Here is a 20,140-nt window from a genome sequence, read left to right on the forward strand (position 1 = left end):
AGTCATTACTGAGAGAGAGAGAGAGCACTAGAGATCGGTTCTGACCGAAGGTTTTTAGAAAAGAAATAAATAATACAGCACTGATACAAATGATTCTGTGGTGAAAGTGAATACTACAGAAAAAAACGATGTAATTTACATGAAAAAGTTAGTTTCTACATTAGTACTCAATTCAAGCGTGTAGAAATTATAGGAGTAAATGTCAAAGTTATAAAATTAAGTAAAATTACTCAACTTTTCTGATACTGGTGTTCCCATCATGCACTGGGGCATGAATAATTAATGAGGTTGATTTTTCACTGGTTTTCCAGCTGTATTTACACGGTTTTATCATTGATTTTGTTGTTCAGATTAGTAACTTGCCATTTTGTGACATTTGGAGATCATTTTCTACACAAAAACAATTTAGCAAATGTTATCCAAATTTGTGTACCAAATATTGAGGTCTCCGCGTTCACCATATGCTTATCTTTCTTTCAATGTATATATGATGTCTCACACAATATCTATTGTATTAATTATGTTTCTAAGTTAAGCATATACTTTAAAAGTGTGGTTTAATTGAATGTTAGATTGTTTGAGTGAAATGTATTGCAAAGGAAACTTCAACTAAATAGATATTACTGAACCTTTTACTACTTTTTTTCTTTGTTACTTTCACTTAACTTAGTTAAGTAGAGTTTACGAGAGAGAGAGAGAGAGAGAGAGAGAGAGAGAGAGAGAGAGAGAGAGAGAGAGAGAGAGAGAGAGAGAGAGAGAGAGAGAGAGAGAGAGAGAGAGAGAGAGAGAGAGAGAGAGAGAGAGAGAGAGAGAGAGAGAGAGAGAGAGAGAGAGAGAGAGAGAGTACAGTGTACTCTAGTGGTCACAATGAGCACTGGGGTAATCTGAGGACATTACCACACTACTCTTACTGTTTCTGTGGTAAACTAGAGAGTAAACTACATTTCTCTGCATGCATGGATGGACAGAGATGACCTACATTATAGTAAATGGACATGAACATTCTGGTCATTGAATTTGATCATAATTTATACTGAAAAAAAATGGTGTAGAAACAATGTTCAGATTCAGAAACAATTACAAGAAACGGCAAGTAACGCATTGAATTTTATTTTTAAAGTTGCAAATAAATCCAAATTTACTGGAAAATACTATTTAAGTCTTTCTACTTTATAAATTGTACGTTTAATTCAATGTTGTGTCATTTCTTCATAACTAGAGATGCGCCGATATGAACATTTTGGCCGATACGATGATCCACTATATCTGAAAGTCGATAACCGATATATCGGCCGATAAATCTAAATACACATTTTTATATAATTTCTGAGAGCCTGATTATAGGAACTAAAGTCTCACCATTAAAATCCATGTCCCAAACACACAATTATATCGTTCTCATTATAATTTTATGTAGCCGATATGACAGACTGTTGTACTTTACAGTATTTTTTTTCTTTTTTGAAGAGATTTCAATCACATTTCAAGCATTTCAAATCCATCATGTTGAACAGTGCGCATCTGAAGCGTCTCAGCTGGAGGAAATAATACATTATTTATCGGCTTCAATATATCGGACAAATTTTCTTATCGGGCCGATAACATAAAAAAAACACATAGGCTATCGCCCGATACCGATATGGTGGCCGATATTTCGTGCATCCCTATTCATAATTATTTGTGAAATCTTCAAGCAATTTAAATTCAAAGTTAAAATTGTCTTAAAGTAAATCCACTTTCAGAGCATCTGACGTGCCTACGTTTAATAACGGTTTCGCAAACAGCCCGGGATCCTTGTTTCCGAACAGTTTGAGCCAAAATTGTATCTTAAATCAGAATGTCAAAAATAAACGCAGTAATATAATATAAAATAATATAATACGGCGCTCTATAGACTCACTGCGAGTGCAACAAGTGTGTGTGTGTGTGTGTGTGTGTGTGTGTGTGTGTGTGTGTGTGTGTGTGTGAGACACGCGTTCAGACTCCCTCCAGACTGATTAAACTGGAGTTTCTGAAGCTAATCTTTGTTTTTGCACAAAAGATGCGACACATCCTTCAGAAGAGTGTGGCATTAATATTTAATAGCACAACTCTCGCTCAGTGAAGTCTGTCAATCTGATGACACGCATCCAACAAGGGACACGTTCTCATTCATGTGTGTGTGTGTGTGTGTGTGTGTGTGTGTGTGTGTGTGTGTGTGTGTGTGTGTGTGAACTGACAGTAAGAGACATAGGTTTGCCTTGACAAAGCAATAAAGTCTTTCTTCTGAACAGCCATATAATTAAAATAACGTGTTATGAAGTATTAACCCCCAGTTTATATATATATATATAATTTAAATGCTGTTTAATCATGTTTGTGAAACCAGGCCTATATAGATGTATTAAAGACAACATAATCAGCAACACATTTACTGCATGAATTTGCTTCCATAATGTGCAATATTTCCAAGAGAAATATAATACTGAATGGGTAATAATGCAGGACAGGATTTAATCCATTGAGATGTTAAAGACGTGTTGATTTTTGTTTTTGTTTTTTCACACCCATGTGCCGTTGGTAATGTCAAGAGAAAAGTAATTTAATTTTAATGAAGGATTATGAAAACAAACGGATGGATTGTGGACACTAACACCAGTCACACAAAATAATAGTGCAGCGTCTCTCAGTTTATATTTATATTTATATATATTTTTTTATAATATAATGGTAACGCTTTACAATAAGGTTCCATTTGTTAACATGAACTAACAACACAGGTGTTTATTAATCTTAGTTACTGCTAACATTTACTAATACTAACACATTATTAAAATCAAAAGTTGTATCTGTTAGCATTATTTAATGGACCTCTGAGCTAACATGAACTAGCAATGACCTTTAATTAGCTAACATTAACAAAGATTAATGACAAATGTCTTGCTCATTGTTAGTTAATGCATAAACTAACGGGACCTGGTTGTAAAGCGTTACTGTGAGGTTCATCATGAGGCACACACACACACACGACCCACAATCCACTTCCATCCAAACACAACACGGTTTCCTTTGCTCTTTTCTCTGAACGATTACAATAATCAAATTGAAATTAAAACAATTAATCTGGATTTTCTGCTTGAGCCGTTATTAATGTCTAACAGCTGTCACACACACACACACATGCACACGCGCGCGCGGTTGGCCTGAGGGGGGTAGAGAGAGACACACATCTCTTCTGCTTGTCTTGTTCAGTGGTTTGTTCTTGGAGAGCTACAGTAGTTTAAGGGAAGAGTAAAACACACCGCGGGTTTGAGAAGCCGATACGGGTTATGTGATACGGGAAGGATTCCCGCCCAGCTTGTCTTCTTTGTGTAAGGTTGCTGTGCCCGCCTGACCTGCAGTGTGAGGGGAAGCCACACACACACACACACACACACACACACACACACACACACACACACACACGTCTGGTTCACTATCTTGTGGGGATTCTCCATAGTTTTTAAAACTGTACAAACTGTATATTCTCTCCCCTTACACTAACTCTACCCCTAAACACACACACACACACACTGGCCAATCAGAAAACCTTACAGCTAAATCTACCCTTGGGAAAGCAAATAGCTGCTAATCGGGTCAAATTGACCGTTCGCAAAGACCCGCCCCCTTTAGTTACTGTTGCTATGTCCGACAAGCCACGCCTCTCTCACACCACACCATGTTCTCACGCAGAGAAAAAATACACTGCAGAGCAGAGAGGACACTGACAACACACTGAGACAGGACAGACCAGGTTACTTTTAATATAAAACAAAGTCTCACCTTTCGAATTTGGTTATTTTTTTTAAGAAATTTAAACAACAAAAACCGTTTTGTGGCCCTTTAATGTGTCTGACAGATCGCCTCAGTTAAAGCTGCTCGTGAACCGATCATCTCTTCCTTCTAGTTCATTTATAGTATCAAATAAACATGAATGAACATAAGAAGAAATGTTGTTTTAACCGCGGAAAGGCGTCAGTACACTCCGTTTTTCAAGTTCAAATCCTCCAACGTTAATCTACCTAACTCTCCTGACTGCTTTGTCGGACAAAATGGCGGATTCGGCGGATTATGATTGGTCAGTTCGCCTGTCAATCAAACTCCCTGCGAAGGGTCAATTAAGCACACAAATGATGCACAAAAACACACACACACACAATATATATATATTGTGTGTGTGTACTGTGTATATATATATATATATATATATATATATATATATATATATATATATATATATATATATATATACATACATACATACATACATACATACATACATACATACATACATATATATATACATACATACATATACATATAATATCTGGATAATTTCTGAATTCAGCACATAAAAGTTTGTTAACTTCCTTGATACATGGTTGGTCTTGATGTAATATGTTATATTATACATATCGACATAAACACTGATCTTGGACCAGTTTGTGGTAAAAGAGTTAAGGTGAGGTGAGGTGGTGGTAGAGTCAAAGCAAGAATGATAATATAACGATAACTATATGAGGGTCCACACCAATGCATCATATCGGTTTGTTTATTATAAGCGTGTGCCGTCAGAAATGCCACAAATTATCAAGATCTTGAAGCAGAACTGAGGGAGAAACACCCAGAAACTCCTCAAATGAGACGCTCACAGTTTACGGGTCTTTCCTTGTCATTAATGCTTGAATAACACACATACGTCTCCTTACACTAACAATAATGGCTAGTGCGATGGTGGCGGATATACGTAAATATACCAACATCCGACTTATTAATGACGTTATAGTCACATAACATCGGTTAGTGGAAACGCCGTCATTTCGCAATAGTTTTTTAGCGACATATGTGACCCTGGATCACGAAACCAGTCACGATTCGCACGGGTTTATTTGTGGCAATAGCCAACAATACATTGTATGGGTCGGAATTATCCATTTTTCTTTTTACGCCAAAAATCATGAGGATATTAAGTGAAGATCATGATCCATGAAGATATTTAGAAAATTTCCTATCTTAAATACATAAAACATGTATTTTTGTGAGTGAATGCAGCACAATCGTCAACATAAATGAACAACTTTAAAGGAGATTTTCTCAATGTTTAGATCTTTTTGCACCCTCAGATTCCAGATTTTCATAATAGTTGTATCTCGGCCAAATATTGTCCATCATAACAAACCATACATCAGTGGAAAGCTTCAGCTTTCACTAAATTTACCCATGTGACTGGTTTTGTGGTCCAGGGTCACATTTAGAAAAATATCGCAAAAGTTTAGCGCAATATCTTTATTGTTCATCAGCTGGAAAATAAAAACTGTTCTGAAAATGATTCCAATGATATCAATCCTCTGTAGTGTTGTTATTAACATAGTGGTGTGGTGTAAACTTTATTATTATTATTCATCAATGAGTTGGGTGTGGGTTTCACTGGTTGGGTTTTCTAGAAGAGCCAGTCGTGAGGATCTTCATGTCCATTCTCTAGTCAAGTCCTCAACAAACACACACACACACACACACACTCAGCCACACACAAAAGAAAACAATAAAACCCTCTTGGAACGCATCAACCCTTAACTGTTAAACGACAAGAATTGATTGGGTCATGAAAGGTTTTGCAGGTTGGAGAGGAGAGGTTGAAATATTAAGAAGGGTTAACTCAGAGAAGTAGTTATTGTGTATTTGATGAAAGATTAATACGAAGACATGATGTGTGTTCGACTTGAAGATTGGTGCAAGACATCAAAGTGCATCAAGAGTGATTCAAAAGCATTCAGATCCGTTCTTTCTCGATTCGCTCGCGTGCAGCGCAGCTTCGAGTCCAACACGCCTACTCTGATAAACGTGCACTGGTGAATCATTCACAATAAGAGCATTACGTAGAAATGTCCCGCTTCTAAAGCAGGATAAGAATAGAAACTGGTTCTAACAGTAACGGTGAAGCCCTTGATGTGGGCCCTAAAACTGCTATCTCAGATCGTTTGGAAGTGAGAGAGACTTAACGACTAGCCAAAGCTCATATCAGCCGACAAACCCCTTCATCAGGCCTGCCATAAACACCAGACACACATTCCCAACCGCACTGAACACCTGTGCCTGCCTCCCTATCCCCATTCCCCCTCTTCTTCCTCATTCACACACACGACAAGCTCTTTAATAAAACCTCCCCGTAGAGTTATTTATTCCCCTCTGGAAGGTAGAGCGCGAGGGTAGGAGACGTCAGCAGGGTTAACCTGTAAACAGAGCCGGGTTGCTGGGATATCCAGGACGGATGTAAGAGTTAGGGGACAGACAGAGACGCTCTGCCCCTCCAAGACAATAAAAGAGGGAATGAGGGAGGGAGGAGGGGGGGTGTTTTTATCTTTGAGCAACATGCTGTAAAACACACACAAAGCTGCGATCAGAAACAATGGAGTTGGTCTGGGAGTGTGTCGGGGGTTGCAGGAAGGAAGCCAACACAACACAACTCAACAAAACTCAACAACTCAACCCAACTCAACCCAACCCAACTCAACTCAACTCAACTCAACTCAACTCAACACAACACAACTCAAATCAACACAAATCAACTCAACTCAACTCAACAAAGCACAACTCAACAAAACACAACTCAACAACTCAAATCAACACAAATCAACTCAACAAAAAAAAAAAACCACATAAATCAACTCAACTCAACAAAACAACTCAACAAAACAACTCACAACCCAATAAAACCCAACACAACTCAACTAGGGTCAGGCCATGGCTGACTAGAGTTCTTCAGTTTTGTTCTTCAGTGTTGATGCTAAGGTTGATATACTTCAAGCAAAATCGAAGAACGAACTGGCGTGACGTAATTTCTAACAAAAACAGGGCAAAATGAAGCTCGTTTGGAGTTTGTTTTGGGAGTTCGAAACAGCTTGCCAAAGCGAATTTTCCGGAAAAGTGTCTGGTAAACACCTTCTAACTACCACTGGTCAATGCTGATGATGTAATAGGTGGGTGAGTCGCATTGGAGTGATGTCAACTCCACTCTTCGATTGATTGGCTAGAGGAGGAGCTGTCAATCTAGAACTAGTGGACAAATGGTGACGCTTAAGCCCGCCCCTAATTTACATGAAACTCCAACTGCAACATTTGTGAAAGCAAGCGCAGGACGTGGAAAGTTGAGCGAAGAGAAAAACAGCACAGGATAAAGTAAAATATGAGCAAATTTAAGAGAGCACAAAGTACAGAGTAATAAAACCAAGGAAAAAATAATTTTTAAGAAAGCATAAACTTAAGTTTTTTGCAATATAATTTTTAATGTTTAATGTTTTTATTCCTGCTTGTTATTTATTGATCCGTGACTGACTGTTTGCTATTCTGATTATTTTGCATTATTTATTTTTTCTGTTTTTGCAATATATTTTTACAATTTGTTTTCAATTTTTAATTAACTCTTATTATTTTTTTATCCGTGACCGCAATACTTTTGGCGGGATATTGATCCCATAGCAGAATGATTTCACAGCGGACTATTTAAACTGAGCAGAGTAACTTTTATGTTTGGTTGACTGCATTTTAGTCTGATGATGAATGGCTGAGATGTCAAGTTAGCAACGCTAGAATATATGATATGTTGTGCGCGAGAAGAAAACAAATATAATGCGTTAGAGTGTCACAAAAACGAGCATCACACTGTTTTTTCTTTTGTTAATATGTTAATCATTTAAGTGAAATATGTTTGTGCATTGTAATGTTATGCAATTTACTTTATTCCTTTACTTAATTTTATTCTGTTTTTCTCCATTCATGGGTGCGTAACGTGACGACGGGTGAATCCTCATGTTCTCTTGTTTATGCTGCTATTTGAAGCGAAACACCATGTAAAAAAACTTACATTTGTGGTATTTTTAATTGGTCACAGACACCCGTCTATTCTAACTTAATTTTAATTTGCCATTCTAATCTTAACGGTTAATGGTCGACTAATGAGCTTTGGTTGTCAGTCATGAAAATAGTCTCTTTAATGATCAAAATGCTCAGATTTACTATGCTAAGTAAAGTTCACGCTAACTCAAAAACGTTTGTGCGTACTACACAAGCTGAGACCTTGCAGGAGATTTGATGGTAGCCACCAGTCAGATCCATATTCATAAGTTTTGCGTGGAAACGACCGTATGCCAAGTTTTCTGTCGTACATTTGTTTAATAAATGTGGCCCATTAAAGGTGCTCTAAGTGATGTCACGCGTTTTTTAGGCCAAAACATTTGTCACATATGTGAATTTGTCACATCTCCTCACTATCCGCTAGCTGCCTATGCCCTGAACACACTGTACAAAAACACAATCTCTGTAGACAGCCCAGGTAGGCCTGTCACGATAACAAATTTTGCTGGACGATAAATTGTCCAAGAAATTATCGCGATAAACGATAATATTGCCGTTCTGAGACCATTTTCATTTAATATAATTATAATGGCATAATAATGCAGGTACACCTTTTCAACGATCTATTAACTTTTATTTCTAAAGAATATTAAACATTGAAAACAGAAAACATTTTAAATATCCAAAAAAATGAACAAAACAACCAAAAACAATGAAAGCAATGGACTCTTAGTGTCTGTTAACAAAATAAATGTCTGTTAATAAATAAAATGGATATAAACAAAATTGCACTTCAAAAAATATTAAACATTAGGCTTTAGACATTAGGCTTAAATAGTGATAGCCTACATTCCATAACAGGCAAAACTGACAGTTAGGACCTTTGTAAACAAATAAAAAAAAAAGCCTCAACAAGCCATATCGCACAATTTTGCACTGTTACTCCTGTTACTTTGTCCTCCTGTTACTTTGTCAAGTGATTGTGTACTGTCGGGAAGATGGAGACGCACTTTATTGCGTGTATGATACGCACTGAAAATACTTGGTTAGGATTAGGGGTGAGGAGTGCGTGCGTATTACACGCCATAAAGAGCGTATCATATGCACGCAAAAACTAGTTTTGGCGTATAAATGGCACGAGAAATAACATTCGTGGTATAGATACGGTACGCATTTTCATGTGATAGGGCTCGCTGTCGCAACTCACAACTAGCGTCTTCTCTCTCTCCCGGCAGTAGCCGCAAACACTCCCGCCGGCGCTTTCCCATACAAAGACCATGTGACTGACAAGCGCCGCGGCGCCGCCTCCCCACACAAAGACCATGCAACTGACAACAAGAGGGTTCATTCCTCATATACGCTAAAGAACCGAGCGAGAGTGGTCATCCAGTCTCTTTGGTAGAGAGAGAGAGAGACGAGGAAAACAAACAAGCATGCAAATGGAATTATCGCGGCCGGAAAAATTATCGAGCTCATTTTTTTTTATCGTGCGATTAATCGACTTATCGACTATCGCGACAGGCCTAAGCCCAGGCTCCACAAACGGCAACAAAAACAAACTGGCCCAGCCTGGACCACGAAACATAACAAACAGTGTTCCAGCCAATAACCGACAAGAATGATTTTGGGGTGGGGTGGGGGGGGGGGGGGTGGGGGGGTTAGTGCGTGTGCACATGAAGGGGGGTGGGGTGGAGGAGAGAGAACCATGAAGAGGGAAGTTAGCTAGAGGAGAGATGTCCAAGACAACAACAGCGACTAACGTTAGAAATTTATATTCTTAAGAATTTTGTCCGACCAAAACGACGACGTTCCGATGAACAAATAACAAAGAAGAGGGAAAAGGAGAAGGAACACGCGAAATCCCGAATTTACATCGGAAAAGCTTTCAAAAGGTGGCGAGAACTCTGCCGGCAGAAGGGCTTCCAGTCCGACATTCAGGAGGCTCTGTTTCCGCGTAAATCCAGTTTGGTTTTTCTAAATGGTTCATGTTTCAGGAAGCACAGAAGGGAGGGGGAGGGGACAGGATGAGGAGGAGGGGGGGGGTCGAGCTAGCCTCCGTTTTGTTTGACAATACTTTGAACGTCAACAAGAAGTGACGTCACCTAACATCACTTAGAGCACCTTTAAGTCCAGATGTCATGCAAACAAGAAACTATCCTTTATATAGATGTCGTTCCAACCACGCAACTTTGCGATGCTGTTTGCGAATGTTCATCAAATCAACGAACTATGATTTCAGGAAACACCGACTCGAACTACACTACCAGTCAAAAGTTTTTGATTAAAAATACAAATAAAAAAACAGTAATATTGTTAAATATTATGACAATTTAAAATAACTTTTAATATATTTTAAAGTGTAATGTATTCCTGTGATCAAAGCTGAATTTTCAGCATCATTACTCCAGTCTTCAGTGTCACATGATCCTTCAGAAATCACTCTATTATAATGATTTGATGCTCAAGAAACATTTATGATTATTATCAATGTTGAAAACAGTTGTGTACAATTTTGTTTCAGGATTCTTTGATGAATAGAAAGTTCAAAAGAACAGCATTTATCTGAAATATAACCTTTTGTAACATTATAAATGTCTTTACTGTCACTTCTGATCAATTTAATTCATCCTTGATGAATAAAAGTATTGATTTCTTTCATTTCTTTCCCCCAAAAATAAAAAAAGTAAATAAAAGTTCATACTGACCCCAAAATTTTGAACGTTAGTGTTTAATGTTACAAAAGCTTTCCATTTCAGATAAATGCTGTTCTTTTAAAAACATTAAAAACATTTTTTATGCAGATAACGACAGAAACTGTGACCATAGTTGGCCAACGATGCTTTAAGGAAACGCTAGATATGGCCTAATCCAAATCCTGAACCCTAAGCGCGTGTAAAAGTTTAATTGTACTTGTTGTACCAATGCTAATGAGGAACATCTGCATTGGTTTCTGGTCAATGCAGAGGTTTTTTAAAGTTTAAAACTGAGCTTGAGTTATCCTGTAACCTGTATAAGATGCAATGATGAGATGAATGCAAAACTGCAACTTCAGTCCAAGAACAGGCAGCAAACCAAACAGAAACGACCGAAATAATGGAGTTGAGCAGAAGTGAAATCGAGAGCTTTCTCAGAAACGTGCCCAACATTTCGTAAGTCTTTGAGGAACATCGGCGTTTCCCAACAGCAGCTGAATAACAAAGCCTCTGAAAGACACCACACAAGCTCTTTCACTGAGCCGGGATCCCAACCCGCGTCTGAATGCATTTGTACATCAATTCCCTGAAATATTCATGTTCTTTGTAAAGTATTCATGCGAGGCCGCGAGGGAGCTAGCGAATCCAACGACACCCCTTCACGCCTCGGGACGCCATCGACCGGTCCCGTTCGCTTGACCAGAGAGAAACGGGTTTGGTGACCGTCCAGCGTGGTTTGCATTGCCATGGTTTGCTTTTCTTAGCTTAGCCTTGATTATTCAGATTCAGATTGTTTTATTTAGTGCCATGTCAGCATTCAAAGCTATTTTCAATGCAAAAATTAAATTACTAAAATACAAATGTCGCATAAATACAATAGAAACCAAACAAACGTCATATTATGCAAGATTTTTTTAAATTAACATATGATTAAAAAGTCCTTAAGTGAGGTCTCAGTCTTGATTAGATAAATTGTGGTATTTGTTAAGTTATGCATTAGTAGTGGACTAATATAGGATTTAAGATTTTTTTTTTAGCTATTTAATATTTAGTTATAATTTCTGGAAGATGCAGACATAACTATACATAAGCCCTGACTATAGGTACTCAGTTGTATGTTGATACACTGTAACGCTATTAATGCATCTGTTCGTTTACCAAATTCACTGTAATATATGGGAAAAAAGTGCATTATCCATTAACAAGCCAGAACGACCACAGTTTTTCATAAATTTCAAAACATCAAATATTAGGGATGCACGATATATCGGTCGCCATATCGGTATCGGCCGATATATGTTCATTTTTAATGTTATCGTTATCGGCCTGATAAGAAAATTTGGACGATATTTTAAAGCCGATAAATAATGTATTATTTCCTTCAGCTGAGACTCTTCAGATGTGCACTGTTCAACATGATGGATTTGAAATGCTTGAAATATGATTGGAAACACTTCGAAAAAGGAAAATACGGTTCAGTGCAACACAAGTTTGTCATATCGGCTACATAAAATTATGAGAACATTATTATAATTGTGTGTTTGGGACATGGATTTTAATGGTGAGACTTTTGTTTTTGTAAGCAGGCTCTCAAAAATTATATAAAAATTTGGATTTAGATTTATTGGCCAATATATCGGTTATCGGCTTTCAAAGATAAAGAATTATCGGTTATCGGTATCGGCCAAAATTTTCATATCTGTGCATCCCTATCAAATATCATCCTGTCCAATTTATCACTCATATGCATCGTTAAAAAATCCTTTTAACATTTTAATGCTAGTGTAAAACCGATTGCTGACCATCAACCTGGTCTGAAATAAAGGTGCAGTCACAGTGTTGGTGCTACAATAACGTCACCGCATGAATCAAGCCGGAGACCGTAGACAAAGCTATAAAACTCTGAGCTCTGTGAGTTTTATCTCTCTGTACAATCCCTCACCTGTCTCAATCATTGAACAGCGATGACAGCTAAGGGCACGGCAAGCTGGGGTGTACGGCCAAAAGACTCTGTCATATCCGGTTAACAGCACATCTGCGATCTTTAGCTAACATTAGCCTAAATACTCGTTCCCCAAGGCCAAATGGACTCATCTATTCTACAACCACAAATATCAGAGAGCATGGAAACTTCTGGAACAATGCCTTGTTATTGTAGATACTTCGATTTAATATAAGGACCAGGATATGTACAAACATTTTCTTTTTTTAATAAACTCTAATGCATTTTAGCAGTCTAAATTGGGTCAAAATAATCATTTCCGAATTCATAATCATTTCATGCGTTTAGTAAATATGTTTGTTCCCAAAATAATCTAAACGCAATTAAGACACTAAATGGATTCATGTGCTTGAGAACGTCAAGGCCCGCAGCCATGCAAAAAAAACAATGACATTCTTCAGTTAATTGATTAAAATGTACAATTTTTACGGTTGGTGAATCACTTGTGCGTTATTGATCAATTGGGCAAGAATGCTTATTTTAGAGCATGTGGATCTTTGTACAGAAATGGAGCAAATTATTAAGAAAACTGTATCTAACTGTATCAACCTTTTTCCTCATTCATACAGTAACATTGCAAAACTGTTTACTGTAACAAATAGCCTAATCTAAACTAGGCTATTAAGATTAAACATTAGACCTTCCTTAGTAGGCTACTCAAAAATGAATGCACTACAAATGCAAAACAATATATATATATATATATATATATATATATATATATATATATATATATATGTATTAAAAGATACCACGTTCATTCTGTTCTTAAACTTTAATTTGAAGCACAATTTATATCATTTAAACTTATTTTACAATACCTTACAGATAATATTAGCTGTTACATGCCCAATATATCCTCAATAACCGTCGCCTAGATGTCACAATTCATATTAAACCGAAATGTTGTTCACAATGGGTGTGTTATTATTCATCAACACAATGATTTTTAGTCTTATGTCTAAATCTATGATCAAGAATATGATCATAACAACCGAGAAAAGACAAGAAGTGATCATGTAAATCTAAACAAACGATTCAGTGGTTTTCAAATGGTGTATTTGTACCACCTGAAAAGAGCAAAAATGACAATAAATATCAATAAATCGTTTCTAATGTGTATGGTTTTTGAGCTGATATCTGGATTAAAGTCTTTTTTTTATGCTACAATTGAGGTTTTTCGTAGCAATGAGAAAGACTACTAGACATAATCAATCAAACACAGGCCTGATATATAAACATAAACACTATTCTCAGCAATCGTGCGTTTCAAAATCATCCATGGAGAAGCCACTAGAATGAGATAAAAACACAACACTTGAACACCAGAATGAGATAAAAGCACAACACACCTGAATGCGCCGCCATGGGTAAGTGTGAGGGGTAATATTTCCCGGGTGGGAAATGCGGCGGGTGTTGCACAGCCCCGTGGCCGGAGGAGGAGACGCGTGAGGCGGCGCGGTGGACGAGCGTGGCCCGCTCCGAGAGGAGGTGCGCCGGAGCAGAGAAATCACGACCCTCCATTACTAACTAAACCGAAGATATAATCCAAAAACCGAGGGGAAATCAGATGAAACCTGTGTAGTGTAATCCGTGTGCGTTTGAGATCGCGGAAAGCTCGCCTCTCCTGCTCAGGTTGAAGTCCTCAATCATCTTTTCTACAAAGAAAGAAAGAAAGGAGAGACGTTGTTATAATCTCGGTATGGCACACTAGCACTAAACCTGATATGCATTTGCCTCATGCTATTAGTATTCGACATATTAAAGAAAACTGCTGTATAAATCGAGAGCTAATGTTGATTTACATTCGCTTATAAAGAAGATCTGCGTTGGTTTTTGAATGCACGTCCATTGAATGAATGGATGTGAAAAGGCCAGAGATGGCAGTGATTGAATAGGCCTGTAATAGAGAGAGACCGATGCGTGATAAATATACACGCCTTGTCCCTAAAACACAGAAAAAAAATATCTTTTAAAATTGTGTATTCATGTTTTATAAGCATTACGCACACATATGATGGCAAACAAACAATATGCAAGCTTGACAATCATATTGTTTCCAGCATCTGAATATGTCTCTCGACTCTGTTGTTGCTTTTGTTGTGGTTAGAAGATCATTCACACATGAATGAAATCTTATTTAGTGTTTTATATGTATGTGCAAATTAAAAAATAAAATAGATTTGCATACATGCGTTTAATTAATTTAATAATTTAAAAAAAATGAATTGTGCAATTTTATAGCATGTCAATATTTTATTTTAGGATAGCTAGTTGGACCATGCCATATAAAAAAGAAACAATTTATAAACTATATAAATACCATACCGAAAGAAAAGGTTTTTTTCGCGTTGCCTTTGGTTTTTAATCAGAATACACTGGGAAAAAACACAAGCGTGTGTGTGTGTGTGCACATAAAGGCTATGTAAACAACTGCAATTTCCTTTTATCTGTTTGAGCTCTTATTTTGAGCAATTAAATCTATCAGAATCAGCTGATATTGTACAAATATTCATCTGTTTTAAACGCGTTTCATCACTCGAGGCTCTTTTGTGCTGCTTCTGTCTCTGCTAGAATAATCACACGATTGGAGAACATGTCACACGATAGATTAATCATTAAAATGGTTTATTTAATTGATATACGCAGACTATAGCTTTTTCAGAAAATGTACAATTTAAATAAATGCAGTGTTTTGCGTTGTGTCAGGCCATGCACACACACACACACACACAGGGCTTGTTCAGCTTTTGTCTCCCTGTGACTGAATGACTGACTGACTCTCTCTCCGTCAGCCATTACTGACCACCAGCCGTCCATTTCGAGCTCACAACATTCAACCTTTGTTTTAATCTCAGCATTTAGATGCCATTGAAGACTTGAAAGCTTTGTATCGACAGCCGAAACGTGATATGTTGTTAAATATTTGCATAATCGCGACGCAAACACAGCAGTTGTTTGTGTCTCGTGCATGACAATGCACGCAGTAAAATGCGTAAAAAATCTGTCTTTATTAGTCAAAGTGACCAAAAACCATAATTTAACTGGGTTATCTTGTGTTCGTCGAAGTCAGAGGCTCACACACGAAAGATAGAGATGTTATTTTAATGTATAGCTTGTGTGTTTCGGTAATGTTATTCGGCCGGGAGACGCACGCGCTGCTCGGGCACCAGCAGTCACGCGAGCCGCTCGATCTCATATTCCTCATAAATCCATCAAAAAATGCCTCATTATGATTAAGCACTGAGCAATACACCGATCTGAGTCTAATAATAATAAACCCCTGGAAATCTAAACGATGCACGTTTCATTTTTATTTTTATTCTTTGTCATGTTTCAGATCGGACTGCGATGCATGTTCTTTAGAGAATATATTCATAATTTAACAATAGCCTATTAAATAGTAGCTACATTTGTAGATTCTAGAAATATTAAAAACTGCTATATCAATACAACTGTTTTTGAGTTCCCTTAGCCTATTAATTTGTAGCCTACGTGGTTACAGAATTCATGAAAATATCCCTAGGTAATATTGAGTATTGCGGCCTTATATGTTTTAATTTTAAAAAATTAATTTCGCAAAATTACTTATATCAATTTAGGCATTTGTTTAATGTGTACATGTTGCGTAGCCTATATAGCACTGTGATTGAATGCATAGATTTATTATGTTATTTATAGGTTGCCCATTTCCCCTTTTTTATGTTGCACAATAATTGTTTTTGCAGTTTCGCTAGTTAAGATTATTCTATTTATTTATTTTTTAAGTAATTTAGATTTTATTTTTCGTAAGGTGAAACAATGACATAAAAATAAATGTATTACTTACTGGTATGTTATATCCTCGCATAACAATAAATAATTTTAATTAGAAATAAAGATAAGAAAAAATGCAGGTCAATGATGTCCCTTAATTTTAGAAAGCATAATTCAGTGGTTTAGTCCTTAGTTCCCCTCGTACGGCTGAAGCAGCTGAAGTCGCGAATCGAGTCTCCAAACACCGATTCTTTCTCCTGTCCGGTGCCGATCGAGAATCTCCACTCCGGGAGAGTAAACACACGCGCTCATTGGTCAGATTGGCGCATAATAATGAGCTGGCGTCGCTCGCCCGGGGACACTCCGCGTTCTGATTGGTCTAAACCGGCAACCAATAGGAATTCGATATGGTGAGAGAGCGCAGTGAGGCGAGCGGCAAATTCAAGCAAAATAAAACACTAAAGACTGGTTACAAGAGCTAAACGCCTCGACATTGCTGTGCAAACGACCTGGAGCAATCTTTACCACATTGTGTTGCCATAACGTCGATTAAAATGTATCTAATGTATTATTATTTTTTTAAACCAGCATTATGAATTAAAACAAACACTATTAAAGGGTTGTCTTTATTAAATAAGTGCGATAGAAGCATATAAAAGTCTATTAATTACTGTGACTGCACTGAAAATAGTCTTCAGTAGTTTATATAACGCCTGTGTTAGACCTGGGTTTATTGAACATGCTTTTAAAAAAGGCTCTATTTAGAGGAGGATTTGATTGGTTGGCCCGTTGCCAAAGTATTGTCACTCACGGAGTGTAAACAAGACTCTGATTGGCTGTTGGCCCGTCCGCATTGGGTTATCTGAAAAAAAGAAATAACTGGATCTGCGGTTTCAAGGCGTCCCCGGGTTAGACGATGAAAACAGATAAGAGGTGACCGTTTCAAGGCGCTCCTAAAAGGCGGACCCTCTCTGGATCTGATTCTGCACATTTGGAGAACACGAGACTAAAGTAGAGAAATAAATATAAGTGTTCGCTATTTTGACGGATTAAAATGCGTCGTGTGGGATTCCTTCAGATCTGAAACGGATAAACAAAGGCACAGTCGCAAGGCGGATTTCTGAACACGTCGGTAAGACTTGAAGAAAATCCGGGAAATGAAGAGTTTGGATCTTTTTTTTCTTTTCTTTTTTTGTTACTCGAACTAATTTTATCTAATTGAGCTGATATTTTCTACATGCGATAGACAAACTAAGAATAATACCCGATATAATTAAATATACAATTAGATTTTACGACAATAAATGTAGCCTAAGAACACATTCACACATCTAATTTAGGCTACATTTTTATTTTGTAATGGTTATGATTTTCAGCTGCATAAAATTGTATGTTGAAAATTCCATTAATTTTCTCTCGAATCTGTCGTTGTCAAGTCGTGTAAATGTCTACTGAGAAACATGTTATGCATTGTATTTTCTCTCTCTCCGTATCGTTGTGACCACGTGCCAGCACGAATGTACATAAATGTATGTTTATACAGAGATTTCCTTCTAGAAAGAAGATGATATTCAGAGGATTGTGCACAATGAATGATGGGTCTCTGATTGACAGTCTACTTTTATCTCTCCAGCTCAAGGAAAGCAAGAACAACTTCTCTCAGCAAAAAACTGGTCATTCATAACTCTGTTTTGTAAAACAACATGTATAAATATAATGAAATATTGACATTGTCGTTATCAGTACATGTAATACTGTGCAAATCATTAAAGGCATTGAATTAAAGTAACAAATAATATAAAATAGCCTGTGTTTTGTCTGTCTCAACTGCTTGCTTTACAGTTCAGATGTTTGTGTGATTTATTGCAATGAATTGTTGCTGATGATACAGTCAAACCAACATTTATTCAGACGACTTCAACATTTCTCACATTATCAGAGTTTATTCGCTATAGTTTAGAAAACGGTAGTAAAATATGACTCAGAATCAGTTGATATTTCACTGGTTTTGTCCATCCTTCTGTTAGACTGTCTCTCAGATGAATTATGTTGAATATCTGTCAGCTGTTAAATTTAACTACACAATTAGATAATACCAGTTTAGATCAACCAGTTACCAAGCAATGCTTCATTTTGTTCAGTCTGTGTGTGAAAAGAGCTTTAGCAATTAAAGAAAAAACACTTCAGCAAAACATGGTCAAGTGTCTGAATCGTTTTTAGTCCTAAAATGTTACTGGTAGTCACTGTATGAAGAGTTTTTGGGTATAATATGTCACAGTTTCCTCACTTACATAAATGAACTATAGTGTCCTGCACACACTAGTGAGAAATATCAAAAATGATATCTGGCGTCTGAATCATTTTTGGTTTGACTGTAGATCCCTCTACAAAATCAATCAATATTCAGAGACAGTGTTTGTGTGTGTGTGTCCCATTCAGGCCGGCTGTGTTCAAACACACATGCTTTCACTAAACCAATGGAATCATGAAGAAGAGAAACTGAATTTGCTGATAATGCCACTTTAATTCAATCTTTACATCCAAAGGAGAAGTTTCCTGCATACATTTTCTTGTCTGAATTTAGGGGTGGAAATGAATCAAGTCCACAGTGGTTGCTGATTTAAAATGCTATTCATTGAAAATATTGTTGATGAAACAATGATTTTTCACAAAATGTCTTTTTTATTTTGGGGATAACGTGTATATGAAATAAATACTTAATTTGATTATTTGTTTTATTGTCCTCATTGATTCTCGATATTAGGAAAACCTGACAATAAGATGCCAGACATGAATTTCAACATGGACTGACTAGCCGACAAGAAATATCTGGGAATATAAACAACAGTGTGTGATCATATGATCACATGTGGCATCAGTTTTACTAGCGCTGATCATCTGAGAACTGGAATATTTATTAATAAATCCTGGATGGATGGTACTAATATTCTCTCTGTAACTTTACCAACCCCCAGATCCTGACGTCAGCTGTCCCGGTTAACCCTTCCCTGCCGCTCGAGTGTCTCTGTGTTAATCGTTATGTGTATTCCACACTGGCAGTATTAGGATGTACATTTTATTTAGCAAAATATTCATTTTAAAGGGGTGGTTGATTATGATTTGACTTTTCTAGCTTTAGTTAGTGTGTAATGTTGCTGTTTGATCATAATCAACATCTGCAAAGTTACAACGCTCAAAGTTCAAAGCAAAGGGAGATATTTGCTTTTACAGAAATCACTTTTTAAGGACGGCTGGTAGAGACTACAATGAGCTTTTTTCACGAGTTAGTGACATCACTAACCCTAAAATTTACATAAACCCCGCCCCCTGAACACGATTTATAGATTATCAAGACAGAATATGCTAATCAATGACTAGAAGATAACTACATATAAGATACATAAATTCATCAACTAACCATTCAGAAATGTTGTCACTTCTTCTTGAGTCTCTCCATCATTGTCTGAATCCGGTTTGAACAGAAAAGGCTAAAAGCTTTTGAAATTTTCAGTGCATGTGTGTGTGTGTGAGTTAAAATGACACAAGCTGTTGAAGCTCCGCCCCCTGTGCCGGGAGCAGCAGCTCATTTGCATTTAAAGGGACAGACACAAAAGCTGTGTTTTTGCTCACCCTCAAAAAGTGACAATTTTAACATATGAAAATATCTGTGGGGTATTTTGAGCTAAAACTTCACACACACACTTTGGGGACATCAGAGATTTATTTTACATATTGTGAAAAGGCCATTATACCACCCCTTTAAGTGTTGCCATTTGGACAAAACCCTTGCATATCTTTATGAGAATTTAATGAAACGCAA

The 20,140-nt window shown here is 37.1% G+C and overlaps 1 protein-coding gene across 1 annotated transcript in view; it reads right to left on the reverse strand.

Moving 5' to 3' along the window:
- The window catches only part of bahcc1a (BAH domain and coiled-coil containing 1a), a 126,609-nt gene extending 110,026 nt beyond the window's left edge, over nucleotides 1-16,583 (reverse strand). Inside the window, exons 1-2 of the mRNA XM_081360718.1 lie at nucleotides 16,394-16,583; nucleotides 13,917-14,222 (exon numbers count right to left, since the gene is read on the reverse strand). Of these exons, the coding sequence (XP_081216844.1) occupies nucleotides 13,917-14,088 (172 nt within the window). The 5' untranslated portion in view covers nucleotides 14,089-14,222; nucleotides 16,394-16,583. The remainder of the gene's footprint in view (nucleotides 1-13,916; nucleotides 14,223-16,393) is intronic.
- Between the last annotated feature and the right edge of the window lie 3,557 nt (nucleotides 16,584-20,140).

This window comes from Scardinius erythrophthalmus (genome assembly GCF_964197995.2).
Source record: "Scardinius erythrophthalmus genome assembly, chromosome: 1".
NCBI classification, from domain to species: Eukaryota; Metazoa; Chordata; class Actinopteri; order Cypriniformes; family Leuciscidae; genus Scardinius; species Scardinius erythrophthalmus.